The sequence below is a fragment of the Sceloporus occidentalis genome, unplaced genomic scaffold (genome assembly GCF_023333645.1).
Source record: "Sceloporus occidentalis isolate IW3139 unplaced genomic scaffold, rSceOcc1.0.p SCAF_8, whole genome shotgun sequence".
Lineage (NCBI taxonomy): Eukaryota > Metazoa > Chordata > Lepidosauria > Squamata > Phrynosomatidae > Sceloporus > Sceloporus occidentalis.
The window spans coordinates 32,670,908-32,695,712 of NW_028316988.1; the positions used below are offsets into that span (position 1 = coordinate 32,670,908).

The window sequence follows — 24,805 nt, forward strand, 5'->3', positions numbered from 1 at the left end:
CTTTAGGGATGACTTCAGGCATTGAAAGGCTGGGATTATCCTAATTTGAGAAGAGACTATTATGCAAAAGCAGCCAAATTTTGGTTTAAAACTATGGGCAATCCTGACACATCATCCTTCAGCCTTGATAGTCTCCTGTATTTAGATGGGGTTTGTCCATGTGAGTATAAGCCATTGTTTTACATGTGCAAAAATAAAGACATTGCAGTTGCTCTTCACAACCACTAAGCGACCCACAATGGGAATGGATCTGTAGACCAGGCTAAAAACAAGACGCCAGACAGGAAAACGACACGACTAAAATGGCCACAAATGAATAAATAATAAATGAAAATAAAAGAATAAATAAATAATAAAATATAAATAAATAAAAACAAAAAGTTAAAGGGCGCCCTCTTGTGGAAGCTCAGGGCACTGCAGTCCCTTTGGCATGTATAGATCCAGCGACACAGATCTGGAGGCGGATCCACAGAGATCCCTCGCTCGCTCGCTCGCTCGCTCGCTCCCCTGCTAGGGCTCACCTGAAAGGCCCATTGTGCAGCGAAATCTATTAAAAATACGAATGTATATATTGAAAAGGCGCCATTTTATTTCCTTCCAGGGTGCCATGCCTCTCTGGAGACACAGGAGGGCGCACGGCAGCCCTTGGCCTGAAAGGCCGGCCCTTCGAGGTGGACGGCTCGAGCGTCTCCATGGCGACGGTCTAGGAGTTCGTCTTAGAGGGCCTGGAACAGAGGCGCAGGGCGGCTAGAGAGCCACTAGGAGCCTTTCTAGCAAATGACACTTAGAGGGCCGGCTCTCCGACTGCGGATAGCCTGTCAGTCACCCAATCAGAACACAGGAAGGGCCAGGTGAAGGGAAAGAGGACAAACCCCTCAGGAAAGGCAGCCAATCACAGCGCAGGAAGGGCCAGGTGAAGGGAATGGGGTCAATTACACCCACGGGGATGGATGGATGGCTATATATATATATATATATATATATATATATAATTTTTATTTATTTATTTTGATTTTGATTTTTTGATTATTTTAATATTTTTATTATTTATTAATTTATTATTCTTATTTTTAAAATTGTTTTTTATTTTCATTTTTTATTATTTTTATTCTTTATTTTTTAATTTTTATTACTTTAATTTTTAATTTATTTTTTATTTTTGTTTTTATTACTTTTTATTTTTATTTGCTTTATTAATTTTATTTATTTATTTTTACGTTATTATTTTATTATTTATTTTTTATGTTTTATTTTTATTTTTAAATTTATGTTATTTTTATGTGAGTTATTTTTTAACTCTTATATTGTTGATGGTTTTGGAATACATGTTTTTTAATTTTTGTAAGCCCTGGGATATAAATAAATTATTATTATTAATATTAATATATGTGTATAAAATTGTGTGTGTGTGTGTGCGTGTGCGTGTGTGTGTATATATATATATATATATATATTATACGTATACACACACACACATACATAATTCTATATACAGACTTATATATACACTCATGTCACACTCTCTCAGCCTCAGAGGGCCATGCCAACCCCATCTATCTATCTATCTATCTATCTATCTATATGATAGGGTCGCCATAAATCAGAAACAACTTGAAGGCACAGGACAAGAAGAACACCAGATATATATATATATAGGGAACAGCTTCTACCCCATGATGCACCTTGTTTCCTTGTAGAACAGTTAAGATGTGTAGAGTGCAACATATTTTGAGACACAAATGTGGGTAGTTGAGCCAGAGTCTAGACCTTCTCTTTCTCTCTCTATTTCTGTGGCGGACCACTAATGGCAGCTCCCTCACTGTTGTTAGCGTTGTTGTTGTTTTTTCCGGTGCAGTGGGTGGCCTTCATTGTTTGACCAGAGCAGGATAACACCCCCCCACACACACACACACAAGACACACACAGACTGATGTGTGGGAAAAGATAGCAACAAGCACCTCTACTGACTGCTGGAACTACTAGGTTTTTTGATTTGGGTTTTTTGTGATGGACTCCGAAGGGCTGCCATAATTGTCCACTTTTACCAGGGACAAAATGTAGGACAAATTCAAGACCAAACTGTAGGGCAACTGCAGGACAAAACTCAGCTCAAAATGTAGGACATTTAAGGTCCACCATTTTTCTTCAATGTCCTACATTTTGGGCTGAGTTTTGTCCTGCAGTTGTCCTACAGTTTGGTCTTGAATTTGTTCCACATTTTGTCCCTGGTAAAAGTGGACAATTATGGCAACCCTAGTTGGAGCTGCAAAATAGCATGAGCAAGGAGTGGTCAAACTGATCTCTGCGTACCCCAAAGAACCCCACATGCACACACTTTATGATTGCTTTGGGGGGGGAAATGGGAAATGAAGCCAAAGAGCTCCCCTGCCCTGCCCATGTCATCCTGAGCGGCAAACCTGGGGCAGCAGCTGTTGTGATGGAAGCCTGGCCTGAGACAGGCTTCTTTTAGAGGCAGCGGGGGATCGCTAGCTGGGATGCTTCAAAGACCTGCAAGCCACACTCCGGCTCTTGCTGGCTCTGTCTTTTCGGGTGGGATCTGGGAAAGAAGCTCCTTCCTCTGAGTTCCCACTGCCTCCATCTCCCTGCATCTCCTGGCCCTGCTTGGCCCACAGAAGAGGCCAAGAGAGACAGGCCCTTCCCGGCGGCTGCTCCTTCTCTTTGAGGTTTATCACACGGAGGCCTTTGCAGCTCAGATCCGGAGTGACTCTTGGTTCACCTATATGAATTCACATTATAACATGAGTGTTTTATCACACCTGGTTGCCCTTCCGAATCGAGGGAGAATTGGATTCAAGGCAAGTCGCGTGATGCGGATTCACGCAAAGCAGAGTGAGTGCGCATTGTATTACCACACCGGTGGGATTCAACTATTTGAATCGGCACCCTTGCACATGCTCAGTGCGGGTCTGAATGCATCGCGACCTTGTACGTTTCTGGGGTGAAAAGGGACGCAAGTTCTTGTTCCCTGTTTCGCGTGATTGTGTGAATATATTGCCTCGTGAATCTTTCTGTGTCTTCTTTATCCCCCCTTTTTATTTGCCCTTCCATTTCAGCAATTTCAACACACACATAGATAGATAAATGATAGATAGATAGATAGACAGACAGACAGACAGACATATCTGTATATTCACACATGTATATATTCCAAAAAAATGAGTTGCCCTACAAACACACCTCCTCCTGCAACATAGCAGCTGGGAAGCGCGCCTGAGGCGGGGGGGATAGGAAATGGAAGAAAACCATAGCCCCTCCATTGCAGACGGGAGGAATGGGAAGCCCAAGGTGAGAAATGGGGTCCTGCCCAGTTCACATTATAACGTGAAAATGTTTAACGAGCACATAACCCCCAGGAAAAGGTTTCAGCCTTATCCCAGCGACAACACACAGAACAACGCCTCCCCCCAGTTGCCCTGAAAAGTGGAACGACCACAGGAAGGAAATGGGGGAAACTTGCAGTGCTGCATCATGGGAAATTTGCAACCGGGGGGGGGGGTGTGTGGTGGTGTACCAGAGAAGAAACAAAGTTGCATTCCACACCAGACCAATTTGGAGGGAAATCGAAGTGAAGCGAATTCTGTGAATTCACTTTTTTTCCCGAATTCACCAAAATGAGGAGTCACTTTGGAGTCACTGCGGAAGCACCAAGGAAGGAGCGCCCACAGAAAGGAATTGTGTCTGATAAAACATTCAAGTTATGACGTGAATTCACATGTGGACCCGCAGTCACCTCGGATCTGGCCGCAACCCCCCCCCCCCCAAAAAAAAACCTCAGTGTGATAAACGCCCTTGTAGCTGCCCTTCCTTCTCTGAGAAACTGCGCCCATCAGGCCAAAAGCCTCTGGGGTGGCAGTGGCTGCTGCTGTGAGCCTTGGCAGATGCCCAGTATGGCCAATCTCCACGAGGACACTTCCTACACTCACTCCTGCCCTGTTGGCCTGGCCATCTACACACAGGTGGCAACCCAGTTGGCAGACACTCATGGAAGCAGGGACACCCCCATCCCCCCCGACTCATGGCTGGGCCCCAGGGACTCTTCTGCTGTTTTCCCTTGCTTTGCTCACTCAAGGGAGAGCAGGAGGGGAGCTCAGCTTTGCAGCTCAGCTATGCACCTTTGGTTCCCTCTTCCCCAATGCTTCCCTTCTTTCATGATCATCTGATTTAGCCAAGGCCCAGTGTGCTGGAACCTCAGACCAGCTGTGCTGCTGGCGGAATCCACTGGCGATCGATCGCTCTGGGCACAGAGGGAGCCATGAGCCACAGGGGGCTGTTTCCTCCAGTCCTCCTCATTCTGTGGCGGTGGCCGATGGCCCTAGTCAGAGGCTGCGTCGGCCACAAGAGAAAGGGAGGTGGTAGTCACATGCAGGACCAGGAGGTCTTCCTGTGTGCAGTAACAGCATCGCCATCTGTAAATGGTGTCCCAGCTGTTTTAGCATGGGACAAGTGTCTATAATCGTCACACACTTGAGATTAATTCTATTGGTTCTCGGAGCTCCATGGCTGAGAATGACTAATATGTGACAGCAAGCCTGACCATTCAACTGTGGGGAGCTGAAAACGGCCGTTGTGTGGGGCAAGTGGGGGCTGGCCGCTGGCCCAGGTTCCAAGCCCAGCAGAACCCATCCTTTTCCTGGGGACTGCTGGCCCTCCCCTCCCAGGCAGCACCAAGAGCAGCTAGAAAGTCTGTTCTGCCGCAACATTAATAGAATCCTAGAGTTGAAAGAGACCCAAGAAGGGCCCCAAACCAGTCCAGCCCCATTCTGCCATGCAGGAACTCTCCATCAAAGCATCCCCATTGACAGAGGCTCTCCGTGGTCCTCAGCACCAGCGGCCGCCTGCCCAGCCACCGGCCATGCGGCCCTCCCAGGCCCCGGCCACCTTCCCCACGGCTCCCTTTCCCAGGTGAAGGAGTGGAGGGCTCCCTGTTTGGCACATGTGTCCCGAAACACAAACGGAACATTTCAGACTTAGACTGGCAGGAAAGAAATGAACATGTCCTGTTTCAAGGCTGTATTTTGAAAGTGTAATTTCTTTTTGGGTTAGAAAAAAAACAAGAAAGTTTTCTGGCTAATTAACAATTTTAAAATACATTTTTGCCCATGTACATTGCCATTTGCTTCAAAAAGAAAAGAGAAGTGTGTGTGTGCGTGAGTGTGTCTCTGTGTGTGAACAACTTCTCAAAAGAAGGAGAAAGGAAAACATGGACGTACGCAGATGATGCTTGTTTGGCACGCTTATGGTCTCCTTTTAAAAACATTGGTTGAATACTGATCATGTTTCATACAAAACTGTAAACTATTTTCAAGTTCTTGTTTTAAACATTAGCTCATGGTCATCTTCCAAAAACTGTCACTTTTAAAGCAACAGGATTTCTAAATAGAAAAGCCAACAGGAGGAATGATGATGATGATGATGATGATGATGAGGATGATGATGATGGAGACAGTTTTTGAAAGGATGCCCATGGAGCTGTTGGTGAGTCTGCACTTCCTGCTGCGGCAGCGGCTGCTTCCCTCCTGAAGGAAGGAAGGAAGGAAGGAAGGAGGCTCTCGATGGCTGTCAGTCGTAGGAAGTGCTGCTTGGGAACAGGAAGTGTTTCCTCACTAATCACACTTTCACACCTGTAGAGTAGACAAAGATGGCTCTTTAGGTTGTTTTATTTATCCCCCCCCTTTTTTTTTCCCTGCTGTTTTGTACAAAAAGTCTACATCTAAATCACTTTGCTATAAACATTATTTCCTTTTCTGGTTTGTACACTTTTAAAGCAGACTCTGCTTTTGTGGAAAAAAAGAAGAGACAAAGATCAAGGACTTATTTCATGCAGAAAAATGCAAATCAAAGAAAGGTAATTCAAAAAGGGTGTTTTCCCTGCCCCCCCCCCCCCCCCCAGAAACACTGTACAAGATGCAAAGGAACCGCTCAGAGAAGGTTGAAAATGGCCCACAGCAGTCCCTTCTGCAGCGCATGTTTGGTGTCAGGGCAGTGGCATGGATCTCCCTTGCCATTGGCTTGTTGTGTTTCATTTCACATCTTCCCAGGTGAGATGATGTTGACTTCCCATTACATGTCAGAGGAAGGGGAGGCATCTAAACCGACTTCCAGAGAATGCCTCCTTCTCACCGCGCCCAAGGGGCATGGTGCGTATGTGCAGGGAGCCAAGCTCCTTCACAGCCATGCCATGCGCGCTGCCTTCTCTCTCAACTTTTCGGTTGTTAACTGAGTTATTGTCTGGTTTGTCATGCAAGGCAGCTGTTCTTTTGGCTAAATGCCCATATTACAGCAATAAGTCACCTGTTTCATGATGGAATGATGCATACTATGTAATGATCCAATAAGCAACAACTGACATGCCAACACACAAGCCATCAGCAAACACCACCAGGACACCTGACACTTTCTTCCTAAAGCTCTGGAAATAGTCCAGAGGTTGCCATCCTCCACAAAATAAGGCTGAAGTTTGCTGAAGTCTTATGTACAGTTCAACTTGCCATCTTCAGTGGGATAGACTTCTGCCTCCATGATAACCTCAAGGACCAGAGAGACAGCGTCTGGACTTCTCTCAGCGCATTTCAAGGTAAATGGTACAGTCCTGCTCCTTCCTGCAGCTGTGGGGCAGGAGCAGGGGCACAGTGATGGAGGGGACCAAGGGGCACTGCCCCATCTCCACTGCACTTTTCCAGGAAGAGGAAGAGAAATGAGCCCAGGCAACTTTGCTTCTCTTCCTCTCGCTGGAAAATTGCAGCTGGAAGGGGAAGCACTCTCTGCAGCTCGGTCCTCTTCTCCCTTTCCGTCCTTCTGCAGTTCAGCAGCCGCAGCCGCCGCCTCTGCCCTTTTCCTATGGGGCTTGAACACTGAACTGCACATGCAGAGCATGACATGGCACACCTGGCCCGGAATCTCAGCCCATCATAGGTTTTGAAAGCATATAAAAGGCTGCAAATTCTACAAGCCTTTTCAGTAGGCAGAATGGAGCAGTCTGTGCAGTGCAAAAGCTGGTATGTTCTTAGACCTCCTACTCCTTGGCCTACTACAGATAAGTATACCTGATTGATCTGAAAGAGGTGCACGCAGATGCGCTTGCCTGCCTCTCCCCTAAAGCCCACTTTGGCCTGGGTTAAAGGAAGGGCCTCTCCCCAATTGCTTCAGCTGAAGAAGACAGCCTCCCATTTGGCTTAAAGCACAGGAACAAAAGGACTACTGCCACCAGAAATCTGTATTTCATTGAGCTCTGTGATCTTATGGAGACAGGGAAGATTTATAAAGGGGCAGCTCTTCTCCTCCTCTGCACGAGCAGATTGCATCCACCAAAAGTCTTTCTGCTTCCTGACAGAAGGGATATTGGCTGGCATCCTTTTAGCATGCTACAATAGCCTCGGTCCAACTCACGCCGCCATAACTCTCCCTTTGGTCTTTGTGGGGTCAAAGGGCTTTATCAGCCTGCAGTGACCTAAATTCCCCCAAATCCATCCTTAAAGCAATGCACACGCACACACGCATGCACACACACACACACACACACGCACACATTCAGCTCAGCCATTTTTGTGCTGCTGGAGAATGGGAGGATCAGGGCAGATACCTCCAGCTCTTTTCCTGTCACTGGACATACTTCGCTGGCAATCAGTCTGCAAAGGAATCCTGCAGCACCTTTGAGGCTAACTGAAAGAGCTAAGTTCGTAGCATGAGCTTTCGTAGACTTGGTCTACTTCCTCAGATGCATGTGATGGAGAGGAAAGCCCAGAAACAGACCTTTATAGCAATCTCTGTGTGAGAATGTCCATAGGAATGCAAAACTTTGTGGGTGTGCAGATGGGGTGACAGGTTCCCTCTCTTGGCCAGTCCATCACATCCTCTTTTTGGCTCCCATACCACACCCCAAGACTCACTCATAAGGTGACCTACTCACCTTGGCTTTAGGCAACATCCTTGCCTTGTCACCCAATCACAATAGTTAAAACTGAACTTGTCACCTAATCTCCACACCCCAACATTTCCCATTCCTATGGACATTCTCTCACACAGACTGCTATATAGACCTGCCTCTGGTTTCTCCACTCCTGAGGAAGGAGGATCAAGCCTACAAAACCTCATGCTACCAGCTGCTTTCTTTCAGTTAGTCTCAAAGGTGCCACAAGATCCCTTTGCAGACTGATTTGCCAGACTAACACAGCAATAGCTTTGCATTCTCTATGACTAAAATGCCTAGCAGTTGCGTTGGGGGAGGCAACACCAGGAGCCATTGGTTCCCATGCAGGATTCCAGGATTCCTGCCGCTCTCCTTTGCACCCTTTTTGCAGGAAGAAGAATTTGGAACATAAGGCAAGACCCTGTTTGTGTGTGTGTGTGTGTGTGTGTGTGTGTGAGAGAGAGAGAGAGAGAGAGAGAGAGAGATTGTGAGAGAGAGATGGCTGAGGAGTCGCCTGGGAGGTGACTATCCACCCGCATGCCCCAGCCGGTCTGACCGATCTTGAAGGGCGCGCACGCACGCACCCCCCCCCCACAGCAATTGAGGATGTCACACTGATGCCCCGCAACAATTTAGTCCTAGGGATGCATTTAAATATAACTTTTTAATTAGAGAGGGGAAACTTTCAGCTCTTGTGAATTTCCTGAGAACTCTGTGTTTGTAAAATATTTTCAGTTTTTCAAATATTACTATTTGATTTTACTATTTTGTGATTTGAAATATTGTGGGATTGTTGAACAGGAAAGTGCACTTTTGACTATGTGTGTGTGAACACAAACACAAGGTCAGATTTGGGGAAGTGGGGTTTCCAAGTAACCTGATACTGAGTTTCACACAGTGCCCTAAAATCTCTTTTAGTCCAGACTAGAGCAGGCCCATTCAAGCTCCAGATACATCACCATTGGGCCACTGACCAAACAGGTCCTCTCTGCTCAGGATGACAGCACAGCTGGGGACTCCGGTCCAGCCTTTTGCCTGCTTAAGACGTCACTTGTGGCCCTTTTGCCTTGGGAAACACCCCCATCATGCAAGAAAGGGCAAAGCTTCCCTTTTGAGGCCTGAATATAAGAAGCTGTGATGTGCTGTCTCTCAGCTGCACCGTCAAGATTTCTTCTCCTTAAAAAACAAACATGGCATGCTTATTCGATGCTAGTGAGGCTGGGCAAGCATCCAGGTTAAAGACCTGACTACTATTTTCTGCTAAAGATCCTTTCGGTGACATTAAACCTGGTCACACAACATCCCAGCTCAAGCTCCCCCTAAGAATGGGGCTGGCACTTACTCTGGGGGCCCTACATCTCATTCACTTGGACAAGACCATTCACAGGGGCACATTTACAAAGTGGCCAAGGTTGTTCAAACACTGGGCAGCTGAGAATGGAAGAAATGGGTATGAATGGGCAGCAGGTGAATAGGCACCAGACCCAAGAGGGACAGAAGGGTGAGGTTCCCAAAGCCATACGATGGGGCTGGAATCAGCAGCAACACTGCCGCAGGGGGTACAGGCCCCTCATCTTCCTCACAGCTACACAACTGGGGCACCAACCAACTCACAGGCGGAGCAGCCTGGCAAGGCCTCCATCAGAAGGCAAGCTGGGGGTGCTTGCCCTGACTCACTCATCAGAGCTACTCTTATGGTCTCCAAGGGCATTAGTTTTGGGCTACACAATAGTTCTGCACATTCCAGCAAGGTAGACCCCTCCAAGTCACTTGGGTGATAATCTCTGACTGCTTCTGATAATAGAACCAATTAGACCCATTTCCCAGACAATGATCACGAAAACAGTCTCTACTGCTGTGTTCCAGGACCCTCACAGCTAGCCCTTGCATTCTCCTCAGCGGGGAAGGGCCTGGTGAATTCCCCGTGCCAAGCCTGCTACGCCGCGCCACGGCACTTCTTTGCCTTTGCGGGCCAGGGCCCAGCTGGAGGAACTGTGAAGCCCCTTGCCCCCTCAGGCTCCCTGGCCTCTTGTCCTTCTTTTGCACAGAGGAGAGGCTGGCGAGAACCCAGCAGAGCCAATGTGCAGCCACTGGATGCACTGTGCAAAGCCACCATGTGAGACATCGCCAGCCAGTTCTCACTTGCATTTGTCAAGAGATCACTTTCTGGCTTTTGTGGTCAAACACTTTTTGAAGACTCTCTGTTTTATCTTGCCAGCTTCTTCCTGAAGAACCACATGCTTGGTTTTCACCAAAATGCCAGAAAACAAAGCATAGCTGAAACCAAAGTCCAAGAAAAGCCTACATGTAACTAATCCAACAATTCCTCTCCCTGGCCCTGACCCCACTGCCCCACAGAAACAGAGAATCCCATGTTAAGAGAGCTTTCCTCTTCCTCCCCAGGGACACTGCCAGGGACTGGAAGGGTGTATTTTGCCTGCAAAACAGGCCTGCCTCTCTGCTGCTCACCTACAGACTCCTTTCTTGCTCCCACAATAGGGCTCCTTGCCTTTCAGATCTGACAAAGATGCTTCGGAGACCAATAACGGCCTAAGACGTCTCCCCCTCTTCTTTGGCCATGGCCCATTGTTAGCGGGGTGGCCAGAATTACTAGTGCAGAGGCTGAGTGTCTGTTTTGGCTTCTCCCAACAGTGTCGTTTCTTTCTGAGCAGCTCCTATGTCTGGCAGCATGTCTTCCTCTGCCACCGGACAAGAACCCAATGCTCTTCCATGGCATCCATTCCTGGCAGATGGCCACTCACTGCATGGTAGCACAAACCATTGGCTTTGTTTCTTCCCTCTGGTGTTTCTTGAGGAACGAATGTGACCTCGAGTACTTGCCAGATGTCTCAAAGAATCATAGCCATTTCTTTGAACTGGCCAGCATCTGGGAAGTCCCTGTCTACCCTCAAAAGATGGAATGGGGAGTCAAGGTTCTTCCACTGCTTGGCTGCAAGTCAGATCTTGTCTCCGCGCGATCCCCCCTCTCTGCCGCAGAAGGGTTGCAGCCCCACCTGTGAGGATGGCTGGGGACACCTGCTTGTTCTGGGCATGTTGAATAACTCTCTTTAGCTGATATGAAGGCGCCTCTCTTTTGCCCTGCCTTCAAAGGTACACCATTGCCTTTGTGTGCCATTTGGACATTCTTCTCTTGCCTCGCATTTCATTCGCCTGCTCATTTCCCAGCTTGCTCACCCATCTCTGAAGAAGCAGCAGGGGGTGGCAAGCTGAAGGGATGGATAGGATGGTGTCCCCAGTGCATAAAAATCCCTGAGTGGTGGCAGCGGTGGCGGCGGCTGTGTTCTGTGCCAACAGAGGAAAATGAAGCACGCATGTTCATTGCGCTACCCTGAGATTTCCAACATGCACCTGTTTTCCTCCCCCATATCGTGCAGACTGGATGTCTACCTGCAGACCATCATGTGCAACCTCTGACATTGCCTGAGTGCTCCATTCACCTGAGAGACCAAGCTGTCTCTTAGAGGCAAAAAAACCCATCCTGGGATGAAGAGCTCCGGGGTGCTCCCAGGCTGCTGTGCTGACATCAGAGAAGGAGTGGAGCACAGCCATTGCATGCATTAGGAAGAGCTAGAGGAGATGGTGAGGGTGCCTAGAAGAAACAACCAAGAAAGAAGTAGAGCGAGTCCTCCTCAGAAAGACAGTCCAGATGGCAGAAAAACCAAGGCAGAAAGAGGGGAGGTCAGCACAGTCTTGCCAGTAAGACTCTCTGGCAAGTCGAGATGGTAGCCAAGCAAATGTTTGATGGATGCTTTGGGAAAAAGAAATGGGGTGCACTTTGCTGGAAGTGGCAGCTGAGTGGAGCTGCCATCATGAAAGGATCCCAGTGAGGCTGAGACTCTGAAAGTCTAGGGCGGAAGGGGCAGGCCTCATTTTGGCACTGAGCGGAGCGTCCGTCCCCAACTGGGAGCACCACACCCATCCCACCCCTTCCTGATTTTACATCACACTTGTCTGGACAAAGACAGCAGCAGCTGTGTTTATGAGTGTGTGTCTGTGTGTGGGTGGGGGGCAATACATCTGAAGGAGTCCCTTACTTTCTGTCCAAGACTTGACTCCTCTGATGGTGTAATGGAGGTCAATGGCTCTGCATGTGTGTGTGTCTGTGTGTGTGTGTGTGTACATGCGTGTGTGCGCGCATGCTTGTCAGGGTCTGGCTAGGAAAGAAAGGCAGCTTGCAAACACTGTGGCATGACACACTTGGAAGCATATGCTTTTAAAGCATCCATTACCAGAAAAAAAAGTCCACCTGCCTCTCTCTCTGGACACTTTTTCTTCATAGAGACCTTTGCACAGAGCTCCTCAGTCCCATGTGCTCAGACTACAGTCAAGGCTTGGATGAACACCTGCAAAGCAGCTGCAGCTCCCCAGGAGGAGGTTTTGTCCTTCTTCTCCCAACTGGGAAATCCCACCATCCACTTTCCCACTGCTGGGTCTGGTCATCAGGATGTTGGCGAAAAGAGAGCCACCAATAGCAAGAGCAATTTCAGAGAGAGAAGCTGTTCCTCTCCAGATGAGGCTGGGGCAGAACACATCAAGGTGGAGGATCTTTTGAAAAACTGGTACCCACCACAAGATTTGGAGATAAAGGCAATTAGACATAAATATATTGTTTCCAACTCACTGTTAGTCATCCATTGTGTTGCATCTGTTGAGTGATGAGGATCTTCAGATGCTCCCAGCACTTGTCTCTTGTCCCCATGAAGGGAGAGATGGATGGATGGAGGAGGAAGCCAAGGGCAATGCTGAAGACAGAATAGCAAAGCTCTGTGGGGCCGAGGTGCACCAATGGAGAGCGAGATGCCAAGAAAGAGCAGTTACCCCCACGATGCTCACGGAGGTCTGCATTGGTGGAACGGCCTGTGCTCTTTTCAGTTTGCTTCACACATGGCATTTGCTAAATGGACATTTCAGGCCAGTGCTGCTGAAGCTAAAAGTGGTTGCTCTATGGCTGTGAAAAGTCCAAAGGTGCTGCTTCAGCTCATAATACTCTGAGTCTGGCATGGTCTTCCTGGAGAAGCTTTGGGACACACCTGTTGGCCATTTTCATCAATATGAGAAATCCACAACTGGGTGACGGACTGGGCTTCATGCACCCGCTCCCACCACTGTTTTGCTGAAGGGCATTCATGGCAGAATAGCCTCCGGAGAGCCCTGGCACAAAGAGTCCACCTTGCCTGCCTTGGCACCGCCAGTGCAAGGGAATGCAGCAAAAACAGCTGCTCTTCCAAGTGTTTGTGGACGTCTCATTCTCTTGTCACCGCCGCACATGGGGTCTCCACAACAGGCCCCTTCCCTTCTGGTAGCAGAGAGGGAGTGGGTGCTGCCCCATCTCCTCCCCCCCCAATGCCATGGGGGGCCTGTTGCATTTCGCTGCCTGAACCTTTCTGAGACCTTCCCTACCTTTCCCTACCTTCTTGAAACTCCCCACCACAAGTACACACACAGGACTCCCAAACCCCACACCCCTATTAGCAGTTATACCTTACAGACAGCCTTTTTCTATAAAAGACATAACAAATCCCACCCCTCCCCCTGGAAACAGGCTTTCACACATTTGGGGACACAGCCCCAGACATCCACACCAGGAACAGGTTTAAAAAAGAAACAATCCAGCCCCAGAAGCCGAAAGTTGGAAAAGGCAGCTCACAAACATGCCTTTGCCTTTGAGCTGGGAATGCTCTCCCACACAAGTAACCCCCCATTTCTACCCAGACGGGTGCAACATGAACATTTCATTGTTTTAAGACAGACTCTTGTATACTGATGAGGCAGAAAGAGGGATTAAAGAAATGAAGCTCATGCACCATGAGAATGCAGGCTGAACTTTCAAAAGTATAAATGGGGGAGGGAGATAGAAAGGGATAAAAATGGCCCCCAGGAGAAGGAAGTGGGAGATCTGTGAGCAAAGGATGGTCACCAAGCACCTGCCAGCAACTCCAGGGGCAATGAGGGCCACCGTCCCTGATGCACTGAATTAGCTGCAACAATGCACATTTTGCAAAAGAAAAGGGCCCACCCCACTCAGATGGTAAAGTACTTCAAGCAAAGAATTATAAGGGAGGGAGAGAGAGAGAGAGAGAGAGAGAGAGAGAGATATTTCCCCCACTGATCCCTGAAAGCCACCCCCCTCCACAAGGCCATGGTATATCACACATATACTCTGTGTGTACATAATGTGCTGAAAACAGGAGATGGAGGAGAGAAATGTAACCAAAGATGGGGCAGAGGCAAGGATGTGTGAGAATGGAGCATTTGCCATAATTAAGAAAAGAACCCAAACCCCAAAGACTGCAGCACTCCTGCGGTGTTGTCATAGTTTGAGTGTCTTTCCCTATTTCCACCGCGGATCAGTTCACATAGTACAACCAGTACACCAGGTTGAAGAACCCAAAGGTGATGGGGAAAATGATCCGTGACCACTTGTCAATGGTGCTGACATCTGCCAGATCTGGGATTTTGAGCTTCAGCTTGGATGACCGCCGGCGGAGGCGGCAATTGGTGCGATTGCGGATGGCAGCGTGGTGGGCCAGAGGACCGTGGCGGTCTAAGGTCGGGTGGTGTCCGAAACCATCTCGGGGGGCCAGCGGCTTGCGGAGCTGGATTCCTGAGCCTTCGAAGGACATGACAGAGTTTCGTGAGTCTCCTACCGTGCTCATCATGTCTGTTGCCAGCAGCTCATTGTTCATTTCCAGAGTGCTGAGAAGGATGTTCCCATATGGGTCAACCTGGGAAAGATGGAGCACAGAGTAAGCATTTTCCCTTCCCCTTAGTCACGCCTGAGCAAGCCCCCTGCCAGCTGCAGCTGCTCTCCTCTGACATACTGTAGGTCCCTTGGGGTGGTGCCTACACTGGGGGAGGGCAGTGGCATTAGCTAGCACCCACCAGGGAATGCCCTATGTGCCCCCAGTCACAAAGGCTCCCCTCCTGATGGTTTCAAATGGGGCTACGTTGGCGCCCCCTTGACACAGTCTGATATCCCAGCAATTCTGCAATGGTTGCAACTGGGCAGAGAGGGAGGGAGGGAAAGAAAGAGGGAATGCTACCTCCCTCCTTCTCTCTCTCTCTCACTCCTTTCCCCTCCTTCCTCTTCCCCTCCCTCCCTCCCTCTTCCTCTTCCTCTCACTCGCTTCTCCTCGTATCGGTGCCTCTCGTTATTGGCCTTGTTGATGCGTTCACTCTGCTTCTTCTGCTGACGAGGGCCTCGGCCAAAGAAAATGTAGTTGACGAAGGCATACTCCAGGAGTGCCAGGAACACGAAGACGAAGCAGCCCATGAGATAGACATCGATGGCTTTGACATAGGGGATCTTGGGGAGGGTCTCCCGCAAGTGGGTGTTGATGGTAGTCATGGTGAGCACCGTAGTGACCCCTGCAGGGAGAGAAGGGGCCCACGGCAGTCAGCACCTGCTCCTCACCCCAGGCCCCAAAAGCCCCCTCAGCCTCACACCAAGGTTTGCTCTGTGGATCTGTGCGAAGGACAATGAAGGGGGCTGGCTACAAGGGGGCACTTTTAGCAAGCTGCTTGTAGGGATCCCTATCTAATCATGGGGCGGGGGGGTCTGTCTCGGATGCTGCTTGTTGTTGTGTGCCTTCCAGTCATTTCTGACTTATGGTGACCCTAAGGCAAACCTGTCACAGCATTTTCTTGGCAAGGTTTTTTCTGAAGGTGGTTGCCTTTGCCTTCTTCTGAGGTTGAGACAGCATGACTTGCCAAATGTCAGACAATGGGTTTCCATGGTTGAACAGGGATTTAAACTCTGTTCTCCAGAGACATAGTCTAACCACTGCAGCACACTGGCTCTCACTATATTTGATATCTATAACTATTCCTTTGGTAATTGGCTCTTAGATAACTGCACTGCCTCCAGTGTTCCTGAAAGGCCTGCTGACCTCCCCAAGTTGAATGGGGGCAGTTTAGAGAGAATGCTGCTCCTGCTGCTCCTATCTCCAATATCTGGCCAGAGATAACATTGGGATTTCCATGTGCAACTGCTGGGCAGGGGATCCAGGACATTGCTCCTGGGTGGGAGGGTCCTCCAAGTGCTGGATCCTGGATCTGGGCTGCCTATGAGCAGGTGAGGCTGGCATGCTGAGGGTTCTCTTCCCATGCCATGGGGAACAGAGAGTGGTGTGCCAGGGGAGCACACATTGCACATGCAAAAGGCCTCGCGCAAACCTCCAGCAAGGATTTGGGAACATGCCTCAGTGAAATCCTAGAAAACTGTTGCTGCCAGTCAGTGTAGATGGCACTACACTTGATGGCCCAAAATGTCCTTGGGTCTGAGGCTGCCACATTCTGCTTTCCTGTGTGTGTGATGAGTCTCTCTCATTTTGCAGCTCTTGCCTTTTACTACATACATGCACAGAGAGAATATGTCCTCTGGCCCATTCTGGTAGGTCAGTCACCCATAGTTGAAATGGGAAACAGAAGAGGTCCTAGGCACTGTGAAAACAGTAAAGTGGAGCTGGGATTCTGCGAGTGTCTTCCACAGGCATAACTACAGAACTATGGAAGTGTTTGGATGTTTGTGTTCAAAGTGCAAGAGCTCCAGTGGAGCAAGGGGCTGGGAGCAGTGGTGCATGGTGATGTCCCTTCTCAGCCGGCACATAGCCATGGGTCCCTGTGGGAATTGTTAGTGCTTCTCCTCTGGTTGCATCACTGATGTTCAACTCCACACTGGGAGATTTTTGCCCTTCGCCCTCAATGCAGGCCCTTGGCCCTTGTGTGTTGCACACAGAGCAATGTTCCTGGAGGCCAGGAGGTTCCCTCTGCTCCTTCTTACAAGGGATCCACCTCTACTGTATTTGTCTCCTCCTCTTGCCCATGACCTACCTAGTGCCACGCGAGCAGCAGAGGCGTCGTAATTGATCCAAAAAGAGACCCAGGAGAGGATGGTGATCAGGATAGATGGCATGTAAGTCTGCAAGATGAAGTAGCCAATGTTTCTTTTGATCCGGAAACTGAGGGATAATCGAAGGTAGGAGCCTGTCAATTAGATGACAACAAAACATTTAGAAATGCCAGTGAATTCCCTCCAGAAATCTATGGTTCCTACTAGCCTTTGGCAGACACATGAGTGATAGTGGACAGCAACATGGTGAGCCAGCAGCCAGCCTGTGCTGGGAGGACCAGCCAACCAACCTGGGGTAGGTGCTTCTGAACAAGTGGGGCACAGATTTCAACAAAAGACCTCTCCCTTCAGGTGCTCCCCAGCCCTTCTCCACGGGGCTCCAGTGCCAGATCCCACTGCTCACCTCAGGCTGGCAGGGAGGGAAGGAAGGGCTGGCCCCTGCCACATAGCCCTATTTGGTGGAGCGGGATTGGTGCCATTGACAAGATGATGGTGGTGGTGGTGGTAGTGGTGATATGGTGAAGAACTTTATAAATTGTCAGCTGATTTGGGGACATTTTTGTGGGCTAGGATTGCTGAGAGTCCCAGGCTCTCCGGGACTGCCCCAAGCCCCCCATCCTTCCTACAGACATTTTTCCTTTCCTAGCCTGCCCCCCGTGCACCTTGGTGCCAAATATTGGTCAAGACAGAATTGGGAGGCAGTATTTCTGCTGGAACGGGATGCGCTGGGGTCAGATCTCCTCCAAGGCCAAATTTTCAACTTGCTGATATTTCCTCATTGTAGTGCAATGCCATGATGCCAGGAGTTATGGAGATCATGATGTGGCAGTACAATGAAGAAATATTAGCAAATCCAAATTCCACTTTAGACTACAATAATTCTAGATTAAAAGATCGGACTAATCCAACCCACTCAACATGGGCATCTCTGGAAAAGTCTTTAGCATTTATAGTCAGAAGAAAAACCCAGCAGCTACACTGTTGTCTATCCTACATGATATCCCTGGCTTTGTACAAACTGTACTGGCTTCTAATTTGCTTCCAGTCCAATAACTTTACTCTTGTTTTTGTTGTGTGCCTTCTTTTCAGACTTAGGGCAACCTGAGGCAAATCAACCATAGCTTTTTTGTGGCTATATTTGTCCAGAGGGGGTTTGTCATTGCCTTCTTCTCAGGCTGAGAGTGTGTGGGCACAAAATTGCAGCCTGGGTTCCCATGACTAAGCGGAGATTCAAATCCTGGTCTTCCAAAGTATCAACCCAACACTCTAACTACTATACATCTTTGGCCTTGTTGTTAACTGCTGTTCATTTCCCTTTGACTTATGGTAACTCTATGAATGAGAGACCTCCGACTCCCCTGTTATTAACAGCCCTGCTCAGGTTTTGCAGACTTAGGACAGCCACTTGTGCCTTCCTTTATGGAGTCTGTCCACCTGCAGCGAGTTCTTCTTTTCCTACTGCCTTCTACCTTCCTAAGCAAGATTGTCTTTTCTGGTAAGCCCTGTCTTCTCGTGATGTGTCCAAAACAGGACAGTCTCAGCTTTGCCCTATACAGTCCTATAGAGCCTTGGGCCAGGATGGATGAAGGGGCATGAGGCCCTGGCAGAGGCCCCACTGCATGCCCAGCCACCCCACAAAGCCAGCGGGCAAATGCATGAGGGTCGGGGGTTTCTCAGTAGCAGCCCCTTGGCTGGGGAGGTCAGACTGGCTCCGTCCCTCATGAACTTCCAGCTGGCAGCCAAGATTTCATCCAGGGGACCTTTGCTCCTCAAAACAAGGCCTAGCCTTTGGGAGGATTATAAGTATTGTAACACTTTCTAGAGCTGGCTTTAGAAAAAAGAATTTTTAACTCAATTGTAAAAAATGTTTCTGTCTATTGTAATCTGTTGTACATAGATTTGGAAGTCCTGGCATGATGAGAGTGAATAAACAAACAATTTTAATAAATATCAGTAAATTAATATTCAAAGACATCACTGTATTAACCTGGAAAATCAGTCTGCAAAGGGATCTTGTAGCACCTTTGAAAGTAACTGAAAAAGAGACGTTGGCAGCATGAGCTTTCCTAGACTTCAACCTACTTCATAATGCTGCTAATGTCTCTCTTTCAGTTAGTTTCAAAGGTGCTACAAGACTCATTTGCAAATATGGTTTTTTTGTGGGATTTTCGGGCTCTGTGGCCATGTTCTAGAAGATTTTCCTCCTGACGCTTTGCAAGTAGCATCTGTGGCGTCCAGAAGAAACTCTTCTAGAACATGACCACATAGCCCGAAAAACCCACAAGAAACCATGGATGCCGGCCAGGAAAGCCTTCGACATAACATTTACAAATAAATTAATAGTAAGTTATTATGATAGTAAATATGTTAGGAAATAATGACAACAGAATACCAAATAATGCAATGAAGGCATACATGCTTAAATATTGAAAATGTCCACTAAGCTGGCTTGGTCTCACTGATTTAGAAGCTGGAGACAGTGTAGAGAAAGCCAAGACCAGGACTTTTCTCATTGAAAGCCCCCCCCCCCCCACACACACACAAGTGCTAAAGGGGGGCACAGGGGTTTGGGGCATTTTGGGGAAGGGAAGGAAGAGTTTGCAAAATGGCTTAAGCTATGCACAGATACACAGAATCTCTCTCTCTCTCTCTCTCTCTCTCTCTCTCTCTGAATTTAAACCAATGTTTTGCTGAGTTTAACATTAATAGATAGCCCATTCTAAAAATAAGCTATCCAAACCAAGACACCAAAAGTTCCTGATTTTGCAAAATGGAACAGTTAGCAAACAGAAAGAGAGAACTACCAAAAGGTTATGAGTCATGCCCGTTCAAAGATATGAAGAATATATCCTGATGAAACATAGCCCTGCCTGAATACAATGGTCTATAGTATATCCATAGAACAACCTGGATTTACCTAGGTGTTGACATTATTCATGGAGCCAATGACATCAGTATGTGGTTGTTGATAGGAGCCTGGAGGGGCCCTGAATGCCCTGGCTGCTCTTCCTGCCCTCGGTCCCTCTGGGCCAGCAGTCCCTCCAGCCTCCTGCCTGTCTTCCTTTCCTATGGCTGCCACAGCCCTGAGGCCCAGGAGGACAGGGACATGCACTCTGACTCCCCTGGTTTGTCAGGAACATCCCTGGCTAATCCCCTGCAATACCGCTCTCTCTGCTACTTTTCCCATGACCTGGTTTCTCTGTTCTTTGCCCTCTTCCCCCTTCATTCTCCCCTTACTTCAGTTGCTGGAAATTGAGCACAAAAGGCAGAAGTGGTCTGCACTCAATTTACCCAGCCAAGGACTTAGGAGTGGTGGAGCCATGCCTTTCCCAGAAGGCTCAGGAAAAAGCAAACTGCTGCAGCCTCCCTTAGCTTTGGCCATGGGCAAGCTTAGCACTATGTTTTGTGACTTAAAAATGCTTCTTGAGCAATTACAAATGGAAAAATCACACCTTGTAAAGAGCAGGGGAAGAGGAGAGCCCTATTTGTTAAGAAGGCATTCTCTGAGGAGACCCCAACTGAATTATAGCATCCCTGGAACTTTTCCCTGGCACTCTCTCCATCTCTCTTTCCATGGCACATGGATTTCTCCTGACACCCTTATTTTTCCTAAAATGGCATCAATATGGCAAGGAAGCTTCTTGAATAGATTTTTCCTCCTCCTGATTTTTGTCTAGGCTTGCACAGGCTTTGAGGGGCTAGGTTCCAAGTCTCGCCTTGGAGGAGGAGAGGCCAGAGGAGACAGGTGCCTGGAGGATTCCTAAAGACACATGTTGCTCCTCTGTTCTGCCTGCAGAGCTTTGCTCTCGGCTGCCTAAAGCTGCTTCTGGCCCCTGGCAGGCAAGGAGGCAGCTCAGGAACTCCCAGGAAAACCTTGAGGACCTACCGGTGGTGAAAACGACTTCCCTGGTGACCAGTCTCTGCTCAATAATGGTGAACTGGGGCAGCTCCAGGACCTCCATCCCAGTCACGGCTGAGTTATTTCCTTGCCAGAAGAACACAATGTCATCAACTGTATAGCCATCTGGATGAAAGAGGAGAGGAACGCAGTCAGATCCAAGCCAAAGGCCATGGCCCAGGAGCCACTGCGCATATGTGAGCCAAGGGACCCTCGCCTGAGGGTTGCCAAGCAGGAACCAGGGTTCAAGGCCACTTCCTTCTCAGGAGGCCTTGTGCCTTCTCAGCCTTCTGCAAGGAGGAGGCCTGGATGCCAGGAGGCTACCAGGGCCAGGGGGCTGGCCTGCCCCACACCCGACCGGGTCTCACCTTCCAGGGGGAGCAAGAAGGGGGTGCCTAGAGTGGGGCAGGTGCCACGCTAGTGGCACAGGGCTGCTTCTCCATGGGCAAGGGGCTAGGAAGATTGACGTGTCAGATGAGCTGGGGGCCTCGGCTTTGTCACGGGGTCTTTCTTTGGACTTGAGAGAAAAGGTGTCACCAGCCAGCTGCAAGTTTAGTGCAGAGAGACAACATCTCTCCCACCCAAACATAGCTTCTTACATTTTGAACCTTCTCAACCATCCCTTCTGCAGGGGACAGGCAAGAAACCCTTCTCTGGAAAGAGGCAAAGTGTGCACATGTGTGCGTGTTTGCATGGGTGCACAGGAGCTTCCTGTCACTATGGCTGAGCCCCGCTCCAGCTGGTCTCAGCCAGGGTTGGGGAGGGCAGCACCTGGAGGGAGAGGAGGCAGCCAGTGCCAGCAAGGGGGAAGAATGGGGGGAAGGAAGGGGCCTGGAGCCAGAGCCCAGGGCTGCCTCCCTTTCCTCCAGGCTGCCCTTTGGCAAGGAAGACGGATGGACAGACAGATCCTACGCACAGCTCTCGATCTCGAGGGTGCAGTTCTGCTGGTCGAGGGGGTACCTCCTCAGATCCATCATGCAAGCGGCGGTGGTGGTTATTCTGGAAAAGAAGAAGAAGAGAGGAGGAGAAGACACATCAGCTTGATGGGCTGCTGTTGCTATGACAACCAGAGAACAGGACTGTAGGGAAGTGGGGTGTGTGTGTGTGTGTGTGTGTGTGTGTGTGTGTGTGTCCCAGGAGGATGTGAGTGCTGCTCTTCTCAGCATCAGCTGCACGGCTTAAATCTCATTCGTGACTCACTGCAGCCCTCCGTATCTCCATTAAGAGGAGCTCTGTGTGTCTGTGTGCATCTCTGCCCATTTGTGTGCAGGGGAGGGCAGCACATGGAAAGGGTGGGAAGCAGAGGGAGGCTTCTGCCTTCGTGGCTGCAGGGGAATTGGGGAGGAAGAGGGGAAGCTTGCGCAGTTCCCCAGCTTCTCTGAGGAAAGCTCAGCCATGCCACTGGAAGCAAAGCCAGTGGTTTGCAGATGCTTTCAAACTCTGCAACCAGTGGAGCCTTTGTGATTCTAAAACATGGTTTCTTTTTGTGGACTAATATCCAAGTGTAGCCCATTTCCCCACATGCTGCTATAGTACATGCGACCCACAATTCACCAACCATACGTTACATAAACAAGTTATATAATCCCCAATTCATCAACACAGAAAAGACAATTATGAATTCATGAATAGTAAATAATGAATTCATGAATGTCAAAATGGCAAATGCCTCTATACACGTCAAGTGCAGAATTAACACACTGAAAAGGGACTGGGCTCAACCCATGAAAGTGATCATGTTCAGAGTCTCTCAGGGTTGTGGCTTATTGGGTCAGAATGCAGAACCCGGGTTATCCCTCCCTCCCTCCCTCCCTCCCTCCCTCCCTCCCTTTCCTTCTCCCCTTTGTTTCTTTCCTCCTGGCTTGCACCCAGGATAGATGGTGGCTGCCATATCTGAAGAGCTCAGAGAAGCTGGGCATGTGTCTAGTGGAGCACCTCCTCCGGCAGAATGGGGACAGAAGGCCTTCCGCCGAGTGCTCCCTTCCTGCAGCCCCATCATTTGAGGGTCAAGAACTCACATGGAGAAAAGGCAGAACACTTGGTAATGCACCCTCTGAGCTGTGGGAAACATTTGTGCCATATCCCCCCAACCATCACCACCATTTTATGCCTCAACAGTAAGTTGAGGATGCTTGGAGAGGCATTGGGAAACAAAAGAATTCAGATTTTGGGGTCTGAAGGGTGTCCCCCACGGTGGCAATGCACCCCCCAACCCCCTCCCCCCCGCAGTTCTCCATTCCTAATCTGGCTCCAGGCCTAGTTATGGGTCGGAAACAGCCTTGGTCACTTTTGTGGTTGACCCACACCAGGAACTAGGCAGCGGAAGAGTGCCCCTACTGGTTCTGCTGGACCTCTCTGCAGCTTTCAGTGTCACTGACTGTGATCTCCTCTGGGCTGCCTTGCTGGGTAGGGTTTGGGAGCCCTGTTTTATCATAGCTGCCTTCCTCCCTGGAGGGGCAAATCCAGGCATCAATTGCTGGCCATTGGTCCATGGGGCCCCTTGGGGTTCTACCCCCCCCTTCCCTTGCTATTTAGCAAATACATGGCAGGATGGCCTGGCGCCTGGGGGGTCAGTGGCAGCACCTAACACTGGCGAACCTGCCTTGCACGTGGTGAGCATGGGACACATGTACAGGGAGGGGATGGCAGAGGGGACTGAGCAGCACACCAACCCTCAGCATCCTCCATTGCTCAGCCTGGAGACAGGTACTCACAGCCCCACCAGAGTGGGGTGTTGTGGGGGGCGGATGGAAGGACGAGAGGAATCATTTGTCTCCCCAGAACCCCCACCCCTTGGCCCCTGCTTATGGGGACCCATTGGGGGGCCGCCCAAGGAAGGTTGCCCCCTCCGAGCCTGAGGCCCCCTGTGATAGGGGCTAGGACTGTCCAGGGCCGCGGGGGGAACTCCTTTCCTTGGAGACATGGGAGACACCCACTGGTCAGGGGCTGCACACGAGGTACCCGGGTGTGCTGGTGGAGAAAGAGGGATGGCCATGCGCCAACCAGGAGGCCTTCCTCCAGCCATGCGTTCCTCGAGGGGCGCAAAGGGGGGCAAAGGGGGGAGGGGGGAGCCACAAGGTTGAGAAGGCCCCTGTGTCTTTGAGGTAGCGCTGGAGCTAAATTTATCTTTCTGCTGCGTGTGACGGAGGTTGGAGGAAGCCCGAAGGAGCCGCAGCCTCCCGCCTGGCTAAAAATAGACCCAGCGTTGCTGCTTCTGCTTCTGCCAAGGGAGCACACTCACACTCACACCCCACACACCCCACACACATACTCGCTCTTGGCCTTGGCCTGACGATGGGGGTATGGGGGGATGCCACAGTCTTCTGCCAGGGTCCGCACCTCCCTCCCTCCCTTCCTCCTCTCCACCAGCATCCTTTTCACACGTTCAGAAACATCAGATACCAAGGAGCCCTCAGTTACACAGAGGGAGGATCACACAATCACATGGCTCTGAACATACATCTTTCTGCAGCAGGCCATTACAAAGCAAAAGCATCTGTGGATGAAAACATGCTGCTAAGGAGGGTAAGAGAAAGGGGAGAGGAATTCCCTGGGGGACATGTGAGCCTAGCAGCAGATGGGAGGCCTAGTTTAATCTAGGACTGATGGGAGGACAGATCTAGTCCAGCAATCCCACAGCAATTCATATGGCCAGGATCCGACACTCTGCCTACACACCATGCACACCATGTCATTACATGGTGTGTATGGATGCACAACTCCACTCTTCTGCAGAATACCAACAGATAGTGCCTCTGCTGCCACTTCCTCCCTTGTGAAATGGGGAGTAATGCACTGGGGCTGTTTCTACCATCCCAATGAATCAAGTTGTGCACTAAATCGTCAACAAACAGTTGCACATCATCCGGCTCCATCGGCGTGTCTTCTGGCCAAGTGCTGGCAGGGGGCTCTCCCTCCATCCAACTGCTTTTGCTCCTCTTTGAGAGAGAAGACCAGCCAGCCTCCGCTGGGCTCAGTCACTTTCCCCAAAGCCTCCCCTTTTCCTTTTCTTATTGAGACTGTAAGGCTAAGAGCAGGGAACTGTCCAATTAGCCATTTGTTCTGGGACACATTTTAAGTGAATGGTGGACTACACATGCTCTAAATA

At 49.5% G+C, this 24,805-nt stretch overlaps 1 protein-coding gene across 2 annotated transcripts in view; it reads right to left on the reverse strand.

Annotated features, from left to right (window-relative positions):
* Positions 1–5,023: 5,023 nt before the first annotated feature.
* LOC149308582 (gamma-aminobutyric acid receptor subunit beta-4) overlaps positions 5,024–24,805 on the reverse strand; it is a 41,142-nt gene continuing 21,360 nt past the window's right edge. Inside the window, exons 5-10 of one of the 2 annotated variants that reach the window (XR_016282167.1) lie at positions 21,614–21,696; positions 20,686–20,823; positions 16,781–16,933; positions 15,072–15,316; positions 14,229–14,673; positions 5,024–5,642 (exon numbers count right to left, since the gene is read on the reverse strand). Coding sequence is in view for 1 of the 2 variants with exons in the window: in XM_089536054.1 (XP_089392180.1) it covers positions 14,296–14,673; positions 15,072–15,316; positions 16,781–16,933; positions 20,686–20,823; positions 21,614–21,696 (997 nt within the window). In the remaining variant the exon portion in view is untranslated. Of the gene's footprint in view, positions 5,643–6,555; positions 14,674–15,071; positions 15,317–16,780; positions 16,934–20,685; positions 20,824–21,613; positions 21,697–24,805 lie in introns of those variants that run through there. The other variant, XM_089536054.1, reaches the window with a different exon arrangement.